At 39.4% G+C, this 18,184-nt stretch overlaps 1 protein-coding gene across 1 annotated transcript; it reads right to left on the bottom strand.

Annotated features, from left to right (window-relative positions):
* Nucleotides 1-6: 6 nt before the first annotated feature.
* On the bottom strand, nt 7-8,186 carry LOC115757454 (cell division cycle 5-like protein). The gene is made up of 4 exons (XM_030697671.2): nt 7,750-8,186; nt 5,648-7,360; nt 1,932-2,213; nt 7-1,240 (listed from the first exon to the last, which is right to left on the bottom strand). The coding sequence occupies exons 1-4, from the start codon at nt 7,924-7,926 to the stop codon at nt 506-508; spliced, it is 2,907 nt and encodes a 968-aa protein (XP_030553531.2). The 5' UTR covers nt 7,927-8,186; the 3' UTR covers nt 7-505.
* Nucleotides 8,187-18,184: the final 9,998 nt, after the last annotated feature.

Here is an 18,184-nt window from a genome sequence, read left to right as displayed (position 1 = left end):
TAGATGGGAACCGAAGAAAAGGGTAGTTCTGTCAATTTCATTCGGCCCAAAAAGCATTATCAAAAGTTCGGTAACATTCCACGATACATTGCATGAACAAGACTGCAACGCATTTGGCGCCACGGACAACAAAAAGCGACGGGAGTAGCTTCCAAACCTTGCAAACAAACATGACCGCTTTTTTCAATTGAATTTCAATTATCATCTGCAGCCTCGCTGATTGATGGCCAGTTGGCCACTAGCACAAATCTCAGAAACATTGGAAACCACCTCAAGGATGCAAGGATGGATCATCCGGAGTAAGTGCGACCCTCATCAGTAACAATTCCAAGCTCCTTTTGAGTATAGGGGGGACAAAATCCCGGGATGAAAGTGCACTCAGTCCCCCAAATATATATAAGCTTGGCCACAAACTAATACACAACTTTGTTTGCATACAGATTGAAGTCACTTCTAAGAATGTTCTGCTTCTGCTGGGGGTAGATTCTCCCCATCTTCCATTGACTCATTCCTCCACAGACCTCTCCACTTCGCTACAAGTCGGAACCGAATTCTCGTTCACTAGCTTACCATGGGGAGGGGTTGTGCTCCCATATTCAATCTGCTTGGTTGAGGGCCCATCAGAGTTACTCATTTCCATAGCAGGATCTCGATCCTCAACATCCAATTTCTCCTTGCTCATCGTGCTATCAACCACCACCTGCTCAGTAGATTCAGCAATCAGTTCTGTTCCCACCAATATTTCATGAGGTTTTTCATCTTCCATATCAACAGCCCCTTCAGAGGAAGCTGAAGTCAAAACATTTCTATCATCTGCATGAGCATTCTCTGCAGCATGACTGTCCTGGGCCAGATTTCCATCAAGCGATTGACAAGAGTCCGTAGGATGCTCAATTTCTTCTGTTTGATTTGACGGAACTGCTTGATTTGTTGCAGCATTGGCTATTTCCAAAGCTCGATTATTTGCCGCAATTTCCTCTTGCTTTTGCGCCTCTGCTCTGTAACCATCAAAGAGATGCCTTGACCGCTCCAGCTCGGCAACACGGGCACCGTAGCGCATCTGCAGAGTTCGCTCAAGCTCCTTTTGTTTCTGAACTTCCTCCCACAAACTATTTATTCTGAGTGAGGCTGCTAGTTGCTCTTGCTTCTGCAGTGCTCGGAAACACTCGAGTTCTGTCCCTGCAGTGTCCAGCTGCTTGAAGGTTGACTCAATTTGGTCACGAAGAGTCTTCTCTCGCATCTGATAAAAAAACAGTTCGCTAGGCAATAAGTAGACCTCATCACATGAATGGCAGTATATCATAGAATTTTTGGACAGATGCATGGCAATGTCACAGCATTCGATCACACTATCAATCAGTCAAGATGGCCAACAAAACATTCAAGTATTAACAAAGCAAGTTTCTCTATCATGTGATGGGAAACAAAATAAACAGTTTGCAAAAATCACAATGAACATACAACTTTTAGCATAGCAATTCAGATGAACTCGTTTCAGGTTTATTTTACGGTTTCAAGTCAATTCAGGTTATGGTTGAAAGAAAAAACAAGATGAACCAATAGAATCAGATTAACACATTCTTAACATAAATTTATAAATTATGAGTTTACTATTATACTACAATATGGAAAATATGAACAAGAACTATGAACTCCACACAATCAAAAGAAATAAGAACCAGAGTTGACCAGTTGATACTACAAAGGTGAGTTAGATTGGTTACGAAGCTGGAAGGGGAAATGTACTAAGAAACAATATTCTTCACGATACATCCGATGACATTGAAGAGAACAATGATAGTTACTTGCATTATTATGAATGAAGAGAAAGCAACGAGCAATCAAAGTTTGATTTAAATTCCTGGGACAGTTTGATTCAAGGAAGAGAAAGGAACAAGCAATCAACGTTTAAAAGACATCTTAGGCCATACCTGATAGCCGAATGTGAGAGTTTTGACCTTCTTCTCCAGCCGCTGGGCTTTCTCATGATCTTCATCAATCCTTGCTTTAACAAAATGATATTCATTCTGCAAGGCAGCAAGCTTTTCCGCATTTGCAGCAACACTTGAGAGTCCATAAGCATTACGAGTAGGGAAGAACATGAGATCATTTAAGCAAGTTTTGTGTGCATCAACAAACTCTTCAAATGCTTCACTTTCATGTCCCATGGCTACACGAAGGTTCTCTGCCTCTTCCTTTATCATGGAATCAGCCTGCTTGGAAGACATGCTTAAGTTAACAATTTGCAAAATGAGCAATACTAGATACGCTGATAATATTACAAATCAAATCATGAGAAGACGAACAATCAAAAATCATGAGAAGACAACAAAACATATGCAGGACTTGATAAACAGCAGCAATCCTAATTCAGCATTGCCACTACACAATCATGGAATACTGTGATTACTCTTAAACTAAGACAAAATGGATACTTCACATTCTGATGAAGCTGTATGAATGTTCATCATTTCAATAGTTGAAGTTAACCCCATAAAGCCTAAAAAAATCACAACTGACAATACCAATAAAATGTTCAGCAGAAAGATCATCTGAAACAACTCAAATAAAAGGTATAATACCTCGATACAGATAAACTTAGCTAGAAAACATCAGAACAGGTTCACCCCTTTTTCTTGCTTAACAAAAATGCACACTTAATTCCCTCCACATTGCACAAGCACAGCAGGAGAAAAAATAGAGACAATAGACCAAATTGGATATCCTCTATCTATTCCCTCATTATTACATTTTCAAGACCCAACCAAATTACTAAATATTCAATTTACTAAATCAAGGAAAACAACATTTGTTCCCTGTCAATCCTATTGTAGCCAAATACCTTTCATATTTTGGCCATCGCAACCAAAGTGAAGATAACCATGTCTAGCTGCAGACACGAGACAAACCATGTCTTGCTTTTTAGCTCATGTGGTCAGAAACAAATAAAAAGGCATTTCTGGGAGTTAAATCCTCTTCAAATAATTGTTTACACTCTTCACTTTGGTAAATTGATAATAGCAAGTTCACTTTCAAACGTTACGTTGCCATAAAGGTTCTTAAGTCTTTTGGGGTTGACGTCATATATGAAATTACAAAGGCTTCCCTTCTGGAACCATTTTGTATAAGAAGCATTGTTTATCATTCCAAGAGAAATAGAATTCTATTGTTGATGTGTCGGCTCATCTTTTCCTCAGTTCTCATTTAACTTTTAGATAGTAGACAAACATAAAAAAGATCAAGGATAATGTTAAACCACGTTGGCAAATCAAAAGGAAAATGAAAGATAATAAAAAGAAGCTGAAAACTGACAAAATGAGAGAATCATTTGAATCTCCTGGTCAAATAGTCCTAGGATAGCATTCTTGTTTGAGAATTCATTGTGGACTTCCTTAATTCTTTTGACTAAGAATTTTAAATTGTCGAAACATATGCAATGCTGAACTTCAAGTTTTACTGAAATTAGAGATATCTTAGTCATTTCAAAGATTTTGCCCAGTTAAATACCAATTGCACTTATTTTTTTAACTTGCTGGGTTACTTCTCTTGGGCCTTTACCTGGGACTTACAAACCCATGCATGAATAACTTTGAAACTTCCCTTCTTGCCTTCCAGAGACTTCTAAAATTTCCAAACTAGTTATTAAGGGAGGCAAGACCCATAAACATGTTAGCGCATATATGGGATTGCTGAAATACCCAAATCTTTCGTGACCATATCTGCCATCCATTATTTGGATTCTCGTGCGCAAATTTATAAAATATAAGTTGGTCAGGGTAGACCGTCTTATTATTACATCATAGTTTTCATAAGCTGCGCCAGATTCAATGACGTAGGACAACGAGTATCACAACCAAAGATAAATATCTTTATGCTCCACAGCTTCCTAAGCATCACACCTAGGGTTTCTTAAGCATCGCACCTAGGATTTCTTAAACATCACACCTAAGAGGAAATATATCACACAATTCCAAAGCAAAGAATTGCCAAATTCAATTAATCATCAACTTTATTCAAAAGAAAGGATTACAGCCATATATATAGACTCTCTAAAGTACCACTCCATGTCAAAATAGGAAACCTAATATATCCGAATAAAACTAGGACACACATATCCACTACCAACAAGGAAAAAGAAACATTAAATCCAATTCCAACTAGCAAAAGGAAACTTATTAAAATCCTAATAGACTACAATCAGTTAGAAGATTCTTGATCAATCAAAGAAAATAATCAGCAAAGCTTCATTTGGGATGCCTTTTGTAAGTTTTCAAAGGTTGCTGCCATTGTTCTCCATCACTTAATGAAAAGAACAGAGAGAGTGCACTAACAAAACTAGATCGACATTTGGAAAAGGTCGGTAATTTCAGTGCCAATATATTAACAGTATATGTACTAAAAATGAAAATAGAAAACAAGTTAAAATTAATTTAAAATAAAGAACTACCTTGTAATCCAAGAGCAAAGAAACTGGCATAAAGAGCGGCCAAAGAAAGTGAAAGAGTTAAAAGAATATAGAAGGAATCCCAAACGATAAAACGAAGGAATTTGCAACAATTCTGGAACAAACTAATCAGCTAGTACACCAAAGCCACCAAAAACAGATGACTTTCGACGGCATGCAAATCTAGTTACACGGGGACCTAGAATCAACGAGAACAAAATTAAACATTTGAAACAGATAGCAAGACAAAATCCTGAAGGTCCAAAGGGTTTTTGGGTATTTTTACTTTTGAAGTTTTACTTTTGACTCTTACTTTTATCATTGGATATGCAAGTCTCTCTTTCTTTCTTTTTCTTTTTTGCATTAAACTCCCAGAATCTTTAGAAGGACATGAATATCAGCATTTAAGGTCACCCCATATGTTTCACTAATGTTTTGCAAATTAAACGGTTATCTTTATTTAGACAGGAAACTACTTGTAAGTCTCTATCCAAACACACCATTACCAAAGCACGGCTGTAGTGTGCAGATGGTTCAGACAAACGCGCTTACGAGAAGTCAATGAGCAGCCAACGTGTGGTCCTCTCTTTTGGTGACACATCTCCTAGTTCCAACTTTTTTCAGTTTTATTGTATTTACTACAAGAATAGTCAAGGGACAGTCACCCTCCTTTCCTATCTCCTCAAGGTTTTTCAATGATTACTGTCAAAGCTCTCATTACTCAAAACTCAAATACTGATCGGATGGAAAAACCAATCATTAATAAATAAAGAACGAGGCATAGCACAAGTCCTTAATCTTTCGTAACACAATTGAGAGATAAGTATTGCTATTAAGTCTCTCACGTATTAATACAATAGAGTACCTCACGTGTAAAAGAGAGGGAAACAAGATAACCACAATGCCTTATAGTGCCTTTTGAGTATCTTGAAAGATAATCTATGCTCTTTAGAAGCTAATATATGAGGAAAAAAGGTGATAACTATGACGATATAAAAGATGACTAATTTAACCATTCAGTTTTAACTGAGTTATATGATTTAATATTTGTTATGTGCACCTTCATTGAAAACATGGCATTTCTCCCGTGCACATGCTCATAAGTCTACTTAACAGTCTCAAGGAGAAAACAGACAAAGGAGGATGGCAAGGAAAAAAATGTTGAATATTCACAGAGGGAAGGGCTTTAAAAGTGAGAAATACCTCTTTCATATCATCCTCCTCAAAATCGTCAATCACAGGAACGGTACTACCATTTGCAGAGTTCTTACCAGCTTTCCTTTTTCCCTTACTCATATTATCCTGGAGAGGATACTTTGCATTATCATGCTCCAATAACGAGAGAAGCTCCTTCCTTATCATTTCATCAGCCAATTCAATCAGGGTGGGTGGGACAAAAGAACTCTTATCTCCCTCTGTCCGCAACAAGGAATCCTTTATCAATTGCAGAGAAGCAGCAGGAGGCCGAGGGAGCTCCCTTTGCAATACTTTTGATCTCTTCCTAAGCAATGCCTGCTGTCGTGCCTCTTCCGCAGCTTTTTCTCTAGCTATCCTGTCAGACATGTCTTCCTCAATCTTCTCCTCAGGTTGCTCATTATCTTCTGGAATTGGTTGCATCACTATTTGATACTCATTCTTTGGTTGAGGAAGACTGCTTAAACCTGAGCGCAAATTCTTTCTCAGATCAGCCTGTCGTCTTAGCTCCTGCTTTGCACCATCATTCATATCCATCTCTTCATTTATATGGAGCTCATCCCTGATGGGAGTTCCTTTTGGTGTCATTCCAAAAGAAAAATTCTCCCTCGACGGAGTCATGCCAAGTCTGGGAGTTGAGCCCCCTCCCGGAGTCATTGAGGGTGTCATCATAGGATTTGGCGTTTGTATTTCCTTCTTCCTAGGAGTGACCCCCGAAAAATCCGAAGGGTGCAAATCAGGATTTTCGCCACCAAATAATGGCGTTTGTGACTCTCTCAAACGCGCAAGATTTTGAGCTTCCATCATGATCGCATCACCTGTACCAGCAGGAGTCCTTTGTGGCGTCCGTAAAGGTGTCATTCCCCGATGTGGTGTTTGACCATGATTCGCAAGAAGAGCATGAGTTGCGGAGGTCCCTTCCATCAGTTCCTCATTACCCACCAGATCACTAGCATAACCCATCTTGGCGATCTCTTCAAGTTCATGGTCTGATATTTGGGGAGCTGGAAGCATCAATTTTGACCTCTTCCTAACAGTTTCAGGGTCATTTAGCCGGTTGGCTTGAAGTATAGCAGAAGGTGCGTCCTGCCGCTGCGCAATTTTATTCTTAGCCATGTCTTGCTTCCTTAGTTGCGCTTCCAAATCCACCCTTCTTTTTCCTTCAAGTTCCTCTATCGTTGTCGGAAACTTGGGCTGTTCAACTGGTCTATCTTCATCAGCAACATCAAAAAAACCGGGAGGAGGCCTTTTCTCAAAGGGAATCTCTGCATTGTAGTCTATCCCCTTTCTTTTCCTTTTCCTGTGCCTATTATCGATACCAGCAGCCTTCAGTTCTCTTCTTTTCTGTAAAGAAGCTAGCCTCCTGGCCTCTTCCAGTTGCTTCTCCCTAGCTTTCCTCTTAGCCTTCTTGCCCCTAGTGTTGGCCAACCGAGCTCTTGCTTCTGAAAGCATTTCCTTTTCGTCCTCATCCATATCAACAGGATCTGGGCGTGCTGGCTTCGACTCTGGGTTTGGATCGATCTCCCCAGGCCGCAATTTCCTCGGGTCGTCTCCAGGTTCGTAGTTTTCATCCTTAGCACAGGCTGCATCAAGTAGTTTCTCATACCGCTCAAGGCACTGGGAGGGTGTACGGCCAACAATAGGAGCAATGGTCCTCCACTGAGTAGGCATGAGCTTTGCAAGATGCAGCAACTTCTCGTCCTCCTCTCGTGTCCATTCCGTCTATGAGAATTAAAAGGAGAAAAAATGCAGCATGCTCAACCAGACAGCCCATAAAGTAGACCCATATACTTCTCAAAGCCTAGTGCAAAGATAGGAGAGCAATCATTTATTCAGTACAAAGGTGAAATAGGACCATTCTGCCAATAATTCCGTTCCATCAAAATTAGAGCACTCGAAACCCTTTCCTCACAGTTGTTTATGGACAAGAACACGAAAAATGTCAATCTTAAAGGTGCACTATGGACACCCAGAGCAAAATCAAACGACTAGACCTGATAATTCCACAAGTGCCTACATGAAAACCATACGAAACCGAAGCAGTGCGGTTCACGAGCGGAACACCACAAAGGAGCCCACAGACAGAAGCAAACACGGTGCCGAACACGTACCTTCTTGATCGAGGGATCGAGCCACTCGTACCACCGGGCTTTGCACTGCTTGGCGGACTTACGGACGAGGAGGGAAGAGATGCGAGCCCACTGATTCTTGCCATACTTCATAACAGCGGCCTTGAGAATCTCATCCTCGGTGTTCTTCCAAACACCGCCCTTTATCATAATCCTCATCTTGCCTCCTCTGCTTGTCGCTCCTTCCCTCTCTTCCCAGTCGAGATCAGCGCGCGTAGGGTTTTCCCTACAGGACCAAAGCCGCAAGCTGTCGCTGAGAACGCACGACAGGCGACGAGCACGATCGCTCGATGCAAGCGGATTTTGCAGAGGTTGAGAGATAGATTAGGGTTTCACTCTCGGAGCTTAGCTGCGCAGAGAAATGGAGGCGACGCGCTGCGTTTGGATGGACAGATGGGGCAAAGCATGCGTCGGAGGGGTAAAATCGGCTGTTCGACGTCGTTTTGAACGATGCTCTCCTTTTTTATTAGAGAATATCACAAAAAACTCCAAACCGATACATTCGTGTCAAATTTACCTCAAATTATTTTTTAACAATCAAAAACCCTAAACTAATACGTCTTTGACAAATTTACCCCAAACTAGTACACTTATGACAAATTTACCATCCATTAGCTTTTGTTAAATTTTATTATCAAATTGCCGATTTGGATGACACGTGACAATTGTCGGATGTATATGTTTGGGGTTTTTACCCTCTAATTATCACAAGTGTATCAATTTGAAATTTTTTATGTTATTAACCCAATTTAACAAAAACTAACATAGGGTAAATTTGTTATTTGTGTATCGGTTTGAGGCTTTTGATGGTTAAAATAATTAGTTTAGAGTAAATTTGTCACGGATGTACTAGTCTAAGATTTTTAGTAGTCGAAAAAATAGTTTATGGTAAATTTGTCACGGATGTACCAGTTTGAAGTTTTTTGTAGTTAAAAAAATAGTTTGGGGTAAATTTATCACAAGTGCATCGCTTTGAGATTTTTCGTAGTATTAACCCTTTTTATTATCCTTTTTACTAAAAAACGGCTTTGTCTGTTATTTATTCACAATGAAAGTGCATTTATGCTAGGGGTGAGCAGTTCTTGGTTCGGTCCGGTTCCCATAAAAATTGGGAACCCGATCGGTGGTCCCAGCTCCCATAAAAAATCGAGAACCGGACCGGTGGTCCCAATTCCCACTTTTCGGGATCGCGGACCGAACCGACCACCCTCGGAACAGGAAACGGGACCGGACCGTCGGTCCGGTCCCGTTCCCGAGCAGTTCTAAGGGTTTCCGGTTCGTGGTTCCGAAAAGTGGATACACACTTTGATAGAAGACTCGATCGAGCTCGAGGTTAAAGAAACAAGGGTCTATATACCATGAGTTCGGCGGAGTCAAGGCCTCTTCAATTGGCAACTCTAGATCGAACCCTAAATAACTTAAACCTAAACAAAAAGTAAATGTTAGGTTTGTTTTTTTTTTTTTAAAGGTCCGGTCCAAGCGGTCCGAACAGGGAACTGGACCGCCTGGTCATCGGTTCCGATTGGAACCGAACCGCCCGATCACCGGTTCTCGATTTTAGGGGAATCCCCCTAAAATCGGGAACTGAACCATCGGTCCCGATCCTATCCGAGCGGTCTTTTTTGCTCACACCTAATTTATGCCTCTAAACTTTTAAGAGCCTATCATTTTGCCCACAATTTGTGACCAATTTGCCTGCACTTTTTTTACTTTCGGATGAATTTATTTCCTAAAATAGAACTATGCGAAAATAATTTTTATCTTGCATATGTTAGAGTTTACATTAAACTAAACCCTAATTTATTAAAGACCTAATATATTAAAGATAAATTATTTTAAACATGAGATTCTATCTAAACATGCAATTTCTATTCTAGTATGCAATCTAACCTAATTATTTACAAAAAAAAAAGGATTAGATATGCAATGATCTACATGATGCTATTTTTGAAAAGATATGTAATTTTCAAATATGGAAAGTGAATGAATGCAAATCTTTTAGAATTTTCGAGATTACATCATACAACGGATATATTCTAAAAGATATGACAATCAAGTAATTTAAATCAAAATAGGAAAGTGAATATGCCAATCAATGTCAATCAAGAAAGTGATCAATCAAGTTTTGAAATATTTCGCGAATATTTGAGTCAATCTTTAATTCGTAATCCTACGATTAACGATTAAATCTAAATCATTGCCTAATTGAGTATTCCATCAATAATCCTAAAGATGGACGTTCTCGATCGTATGACAAGTTGCGGATTAGGAAAAGAAATTTTCCTAATCAACCTGTATTTTAAAAAATATTCACTTTGATGTAATATACTCGCGATATACAAATATGTGACAAGATATGCTCGAATTAGGCGAGTGAATATTCGATTTGAATATAGGAAATATTTACCTTATCTTGCAAATTTATGCTTTCCTAATTTGGACTAGACCAAATTTTGTACTCCGAGCTTCCACTCCTTGGATCGGTTTAGTGAGGACACGTTTGGGCAAGAGAAACCAATGTTGACGTTAAATGGCTCGTGATCAACAGAGGACAGCAGCAACGTAGGGGCAGTTCAACTAGGCAAATAAGAATTTTCAGACCTTGATTTGAGCCCGAAAATATGCACTTCAAAGCTGTGAATTCGCGCGTATATCACCTCCAAAAAGTGCTGTTTTTTACGTAAAGAGCAGCAAAACAGTCCCTTGTATTGTCGAGCAAAACCTTGTGCTTTGGACCTGAACGGTGAAAAAATTAGGCCAATTTGGAGCAAAAAATGGCACTTGAACAGCAGCCAAGCGTGGACCAATCAGCAAGGGTTTTCCTCAGCTTCTCGCCCCCTTTGCAAGAGCAAAACGTGATGAAGAAACTACAAAGACAGATTGCAAAAACCACAGGGACATAGGAGAAAACCGTAGTAATAAAGAGAAAACCACAGTAATAAGTGTAAAACTGCAGCCACAGAGTGCTGAAAACCGCAGCAAAAGCTCCTGGATCCGCAAGGAAAAGGGAACCAATGTTCCTTCGTTCACTTTTGCGCTCTCCTTCTTCCTTTTCCTTCTTACGTGAACTTTTCTACTATTCTGAATTTTCTGAATGGTGGAATCGCCCCCTTTGTGAACGTCCATAACATATGTATATATAGGCGTGAGATTAAGGTTTCTTGCCCATATCTCTTTCATATTTTCATTCAAAGGACAAATTCTGATATCTCTATGATATTATTGAAACAATTGGCTCATTTGTCCTTTAAGATTTGAAATATTATAATATCTAGATTAATTGCCACCGAAACCAATATTACAAATTTTAATGAATTAATTGCTTCCGTCACCGGTCCTATAAAATGCAAATGTAATGCATGAATGCTAAAATTAATGATAAAAATGATTTAATTATTTTTTTTTGTGAGAGCTAAAACTAATCCTCTTTTTTTTTTATACAAGATAAATGATTTAAGAAAAATCAAAATTTAGGTGTCAACAATATATAATGCCAATTGCGCTTACATTTTTTCCTACGTGTCAATCCTGGGCTTCGTCATGGCATGTTCGATCACATGTAAAATACTGCAATCTCGTCAGGCTGCATATGATTAGCATGTCATAATATTCAAATCATCTACGGAAATTGTCAAGTTGTATCGAATAGTGTGATTCTCCACCTATTTTCATTCGGTCTTTACTCCCCTTTCGGGCTATCATATATTCTTGTCCCTCTTAGAAGGTGGACAGGGAATGCTTTCCGTGGTGGAGAAAGAAGCCTTACACTTATACGAACGAAATCACAATGAGACTAGTTTCAGCTAGGTCGGCTACTTATATGAAGGGAATACAATTTACTCGATATATTCTCTTTCAGAGTATTATTCATCATAGAAAAAGTAAAAGAGAATAGTATCTTAGTATTCTTCGCACAAATATATGTGTTAAAGAATATTACTTGTTTTTCAGGAAACATCTATAGGAGAAATATACATTTGTAATATTTACAACTAATCTATCGAAAAATATGGATTCCGGGGATATTCCGTCGTCTTCTATTACACAAATGCATGCTCTGACCACCTCACGAGACCCTTTAAACAAGGTCGTTAATTCAAAGGAGAGTCGATCAAAAAAAAAAAAAATATGAACTCACACCAAATTATTGGAATGGAAGCTTAATCTTAACATTAATTTTCTATTAATAACAAAAATAAGTGTATTTTAAGCTTTTCATTTGCCGAATCAATTTGCTAAATTTTTCAAATTATACCCAAATCGAAACACGACCTAGCCCGACTTGAAATCTTTACATACCCATGATTTTAAGTGATTACCCAACCCGAAGAAGACCCAAAATTGAAAAAAAACCCAAAATTTTTGGGTCGGTTCGGGTTTCAATTCAAATATATTGTTCGTTATTGACATCCCTAGTGATTCTCAAGTACAAAATTAAAAAAAAAAAATGACCGACAAATACTCACAAAAAAAGGAGAGAAAAACAGCCTGACTCTATTATTTTCGAAACAAGGATCCAATCCGGTTCAGCTCAATCCAATTAGCGCGGCCCACACCTAATCCATCAGAGGAAAGCCCATTGGTTCCAGTCTCTGCCCAGACCTCAAGCCCATTACTCAAGATCTCAAATTACCTTCACTTAAGCCCAAAGAAACACGAGCCCATCTCTCTAACCGGTCCTTCTCTCTCTCCTTCCGAAGAAGATTCAAATACGCGGGCCTACAAGGTCGTGGCAGCTGACTCGGTTATGCTCAATACAAAGTTAATGACTCTATTTGATTCGGATCATATTATTACAAAAAGTTTGGCCAAAATAAGTGCGAATGCTTGGGTGTTGGGTTCGATAAGCTTCACGCTTGTAACACCTAGATGAGCTTTTTGAGCAGGCCTCCTCCATTAGGATCAATGGCACATAACCAAGAAATTTAATAATTATAAATTTATAATCATGGGACTTCCTACCGCAATTGACAATCGCAATGTGTAATGTCGTTGTTGAACTTTTAATCCATTTAATATGATCCATGGACTTTTGTTACATGCTCAATTTAATGCTAAACTATATGAAAATGTTTAATATAGTCCATGAATTTAAATTCATAAAAGGACAATATTAACACTTTCAAATAGTTCAGGAATTATAATGAACATCTACTAAAAGTCCAGGGATTATGTCGAATAAATTAAAAGTTCAGAGATCATATTATATATTGAGCTAAAGTTCGGGGACCACATCGAACAAATTAAAAGTTCAAGAATCAAATTACACATTGGTCTAAAGTTTAAGAACTATTTATGTCATCATCACATCGCAAGAACAAGCATATTAACGGCGCTAACATTAAAATCACATTAACACCATCATCGAACCAACCAAAATTAACAGTGATTCCTACAACACTGCGTATGATTGAAGAGAACACTAGGAAAAACGCAGCTAAGACATTAATTCGTCTTTAACATGCAGACCTTGAATACATCACGGAACCCCAATAAGATCTCACCCCAGCCTCCAAACCCATACAGAGTCCGACCCTGCATCTTGTGCGCGTGCACGACTTCCATCGCCGTCACCATCTTCTTTCGGTCATGCTCGATGCAGCTTAGAGCGTCGCGGATCACATTCTATAGAAAGATATTGAGGACTCCACAAGTCTCCTCGTAAATCAGGCTACTGATGCGCTTGACGCCCCCTTGCGAGCGAGCCTCCTGGTGGGGATCAGGCGAATCCAGGTGTACTTCGTGGCAGTGATGACAATTCTGTTCCCGAAGTACAAGAAGGAGAGAGTGAGCGTTTGTTCTAAGTCTTCCGATAAATGAAGACGATTGTGGTGATTGTGTCGTCATTTTCTCCGTGTTTATGTTGCAGGCTTACGACAAAGAGAGAAAGAGCAAGGCCTTGTAGTTGGACCTAACTTGGGTAACTTATTTAAAATGGAAAAATTGTCAAAAATGTCTTGAACCTATTGCATTGTTGCCAATACAATCCTAAACCTTTTAATTTTGCTAATTCAGTCCTAAACATTTGACATTTATGCCAATTCAGTCATAAACCTTTTTTTGTGTTAATTCAGTCCTAAACCTTTTGCATTATGCTAATTCAATCCATCCGGTTAATTTTGGTTGGTTGGCACCGACATGGACACGGCCGGCGCTGACGAAGCAATTTTTAATAATATTTTAATATATTTTCAAAAAAAATTATTTTATAATTTTTTATTTATCTTTCTTTTTCTTTTTTACTGTTCATCTTCTTTTCCCTTCTATCGCCAGAGGGTTCTCGCCACATGATTGCTCTAGATATTATTCAGAAAAGGAAGGCTATACCAATCAAGTTGAGATTTTGATTCCCTTCCATCAATAATGACATATGTATTAAGGGATTTGCGATTTGGTATTCTATTTTTGCACTTTTAATTTGAGTAATCTAAATCGACGGAGACTAGCGGGTCTGATTGAATGAATGAAACCCACAAAGAGCGTGGAGGGTGAAGTCCCTCGGAACATTTATGGGCGAGGCTAAAGCCCTTGACGTCGCCTCCATTCCTTGGCGAGGCCAACCTCGCCCGGTCGTGGGTACGCGGGCGTAAGGTGTGCGATGGGTGAGGGACTGAGACGAGTTGGGTGAGATGGGTGGTGGGCTTGGTATGAGAGCAGAAGGTGGACGAGGCTCGCCATGGGTATGCAAGTAGAAGGTGTGCGATGGGAGAGGGACCGAGACAGAGGACTAAGATGTAGTAAGTAAGATGGGTTGGGCTTGCTATGCGAACGGAAGGTTTGTGATGGGTGAGGGACTTATGTGACATCCCGATTTTATTGCCTAATTAATTAAAGGCGATAAACATTTAGAATTAGATTACTTGACTTGGAATTGATTAATGTCATGTCATTTTCAATAATCGGCAATATGAGCTTAATTTCTCAAGTGAAAAATTATGAGTAGCTATCGTACGAAGGGGACACCCCAAAAATGTCAACTTGCCATTGGAGTACAGCTATGGTATGAATTCAATTTTTATTTTTTACTAAGTCAATTATATTGAGAAACCAATTAAAAGGACTATGGTATACATTAACCTTTAAGAAAAATTAAAAATAGCATATATGATATTATAATCAATTGAATATTCTAATAATTTGAATATGTCATGTGACTAATTATATGATAATAAAGTTACTAATATTATGCTGCTTGAATTGCTAAATTAAAACTATAGTATAAACTAAGGTTTAATGTACATAATGTCCATAATTAAGTTTATGGGGGCAAAATGGACATTTCACCTCACTTATGGCCAAAAAATTTCATGGAAATTGTGCCTCACTTTTACTATTCATAAAACTATTCACGTAATAATACTATTCATGCCACCCATAAGAACCAATGAGATTTTATGACAAAATTGAAGCTTTTACTTAACTATTATTCCTTTTCTCTTCCCCCCACCCCCTAGACGAAAATCACTCTATCTCTCTCACTTTTCTCTCAAAAATTTCACTTACAATCTCACACAAAAACACTCTCAAGAAGTGGCAAGAAGAAAGGGTTATTCTTGAGGTGTTCTTGAAGATCAAGGCAAGACTAACATCTTTTTATTACAACTTATGATTCAATATTGCTAGGCCTAGTTTATGTGAAGCATGTTATGTACATGGATGTATGAATAGTAAATTTCATGCTCATGTGGAAAGAAAATGAATAAATGGTGAATCTAGTAAGCTGCCCTAGAAAGAGACTATTTTTATCCCCCGTTTTTACTATTTGTGCATGAATTTTGTGGGCTTCAAATGTCCAAAACCAAATGCAAAAGTTGACAACACCTTAAACTATAACATATATTAATTTGATTTTGGAGTTCATATAGTCGACCAAAAGCTCTCCTCTTTCCATGATTCTAACCTATACCCGAAACTAGGACCACCCCGACTTCTCAATTTTACTATTTTTGTACTATCCTTTGTGAAATTCAAATGACTTGATACCAAACATGAATTCACTCTTAACATCCTAAAATATGGTATATATTAAATGGGGAATTTTTGGAACACATGAGGCCTGACTTTTTATTTTAATTTCCCTTGGGTCAACATGTCCTCTTTTGAGTCCGGTCTGGCCCCCGATAATAATTATTTTTGTATCTCTTCTTGTGGACTTGTATGACTCCTAGATAAAAAAAAAAAAAAAATTGGGCTAACATCTTAAGCTAACACATATATTAAATTAATAATTTTTGGGACACTCTAAGTTGAGGTTATGACCATGACTCTAACCGATCGAGTTCTGTTTTTGGGTCCGAAAATTTGGAGACACTTCCATGAATTTTCTTCAAAAATGTAAAAAGAAATAACTTGGACACTGGTCACAAAAGTTGAAGATCTAGGTCTTGACTACAATATACTAAAATTTGATTATTTTTTAAACTCATTTACTTGGGTTAAAATGTTAAATTCATTCGGTATGTAAGACTGTCCCTAGAGGTACAGATCACGAAAATTGGGAAAAAAAATACTTAATCTGTGGGTCTAGTATCTTACGGCTTTAAATAAAAGTTGATCTTCATTGGATGAACTGTTGTCCTGTGAATTTTGGGAATTTTTTGAATTCGTTTAGTAAATTAATCATCGTGGTCAATTGGGGCCTAAATCTGCCCCGATTTCAACTTTAGAATAAGGAATGTTGCTATATGAGATATGATCACTATGAATGACGTTTGTGGTAAATTGATTGAATTGCATGTGGTGTAATCATATAACATTTCATTTAAGCACATATATGCATTGATCATGGAGTAAAATGGTTGCAAAGAAATTCCCATCAGATTGAGTTCGGATGGAGCCTCGTGTATTTGGGAAGCTCCCGCCGTCCGATCCGGGTTGCCCCCGCTATGTGATCAGAGAAGCCTCCCGAGTTGAAGATGCCCAAGCGTGGTAAGCTTGGTAGTGTCATGAGCGGATGTCGGGGAGGAGTCCTTGTGTGACCCCCTAGAAATTCGCCGTCTGTAAAGTACTTGAATTCAATAAAATGATGAATATTGAATTTCGGTTCGTGCAATATTTTGGGATCGTAAGGACGTAAGTGACAATTTTTGGACATTTCCCGAAAAGCCGATCAGACTAGATTAGGTTCCGACAATCTTAGTCATCGCAAATTAGGATCAAAATCCACACACCCGAGCCTAACCCCGATCGAGCCCAGTCTGCGAAAAGACCAAATATTCTCTATCGGTTGAGCTAAATGTCCAACTAGTCCTAAATTATCAAAAGACTGTTTTGCCCTCATCTTTATGCACTACAAGACAAAATATTCAAAATGTGGTGGGTCCCACATGTCACTCTCACTTTTTCTTTTTTTCCCACCAACCCATCACATCCATCTCCCTCCCCTCACATCATCTCTCTCTTCTCTCTCTCTTCCTTCCCCTCCCCCCACGTGCTCTCTCATCTTTCCCCCCTCCTTTGTCCGCCGCGCGAACCCCCCTTTACACTGCTTATCTTCTCCTTCACTCTTCCTTTTCTTCATTTCTTGGTTATTGCAGCTCACCCTCCCTCCATCCTCACCCGATGCCGCGACACCACCACCCTCGGCCTCCCCGGTCGCTCGCTAAGCTATCGCTCGAGCTCCGTCCGCCGCTGCAACCACCACAGACCACCCGCGGCTCAACCTCCGCCTCGCGTGCAAATCACCCCTCGACCTCGGTCCCTCTTGCCCAAGAGATCCTCGCCTTTGTCACTACTTACCATCGCCTTAGCTCGCCCGACCGCCGAGCCGCCCATCATCCGTCGTCGTGCGGCCGAGCCTCGTCTCGAGACCACCCCGCAACCCCCGCGACCCGCGACCTCCTCCCTTTCGCCTCAGCCCGACGCTAGCCCGAGCCCCCTCAGCTCGGCCTCCTTTGTTCGTCGCCCGAGACCCACTAGATGTGGGTTTCCGGCCACCGAAATAGCAGCCCCGCCGTTGTCCCTAGAGTATGCCGTCAAAATTTTCGTTCGATGAATAGTGATCATGAACAGTCCCCGGTGAATGATATCGATGAACAAGACCGACAGTGAACAATATCCCGACCCGTGAACGGTGTTCCGCTCAATTCGAAAGTTTAGTGCCCGAGCTAACTTTATTGTGAGTTAAATCCCTAAACCTTGATTAGGGCGCTAATTGCGCTCGGTAATAGTTAATTAGTGTAGTTAGCAATTTAGGGTGTTTAGGTAAACTAATTGTGGTCGAGTTAGATAGAAATTGAGTTTCGGATAAATGACCACAATTATTTAAGGTAGTCAAACCGGTTAGATCATCTGTGGCTAATTGATGAGTAGACTTGATCGATTGTTTGGGCAGTGATTGCCGGTGTTTGATTACGAGCGAGCGATAGGTCAGAGTCGAGCGTGCGACTATTAATTGGCTGAAATTGGATTAATAATT

The sequence above is a fragment of the Rhodamnia argentea genome, chromosome 6 (genome assembly GCF_020921035.1).
Source record: "Rhodamnia argentea isolate NSW1041297 chromosome 6, ASM2092103v1, whole genome shotgun sequence".
Taxonomy (NCBI): domain Eukaryota; kingdom Viridiplantae; phylum Streptophyta; class Magnoliopsida; order Myrtales; family Myrtaceae; genus Rhodamnia; species Rhodamnia argentea.
The sequence above is the reverse complement of the archived record's forward strand: the minus strand, read 5'-3'. Positions and strand labels throughout refer to the sequence as shown.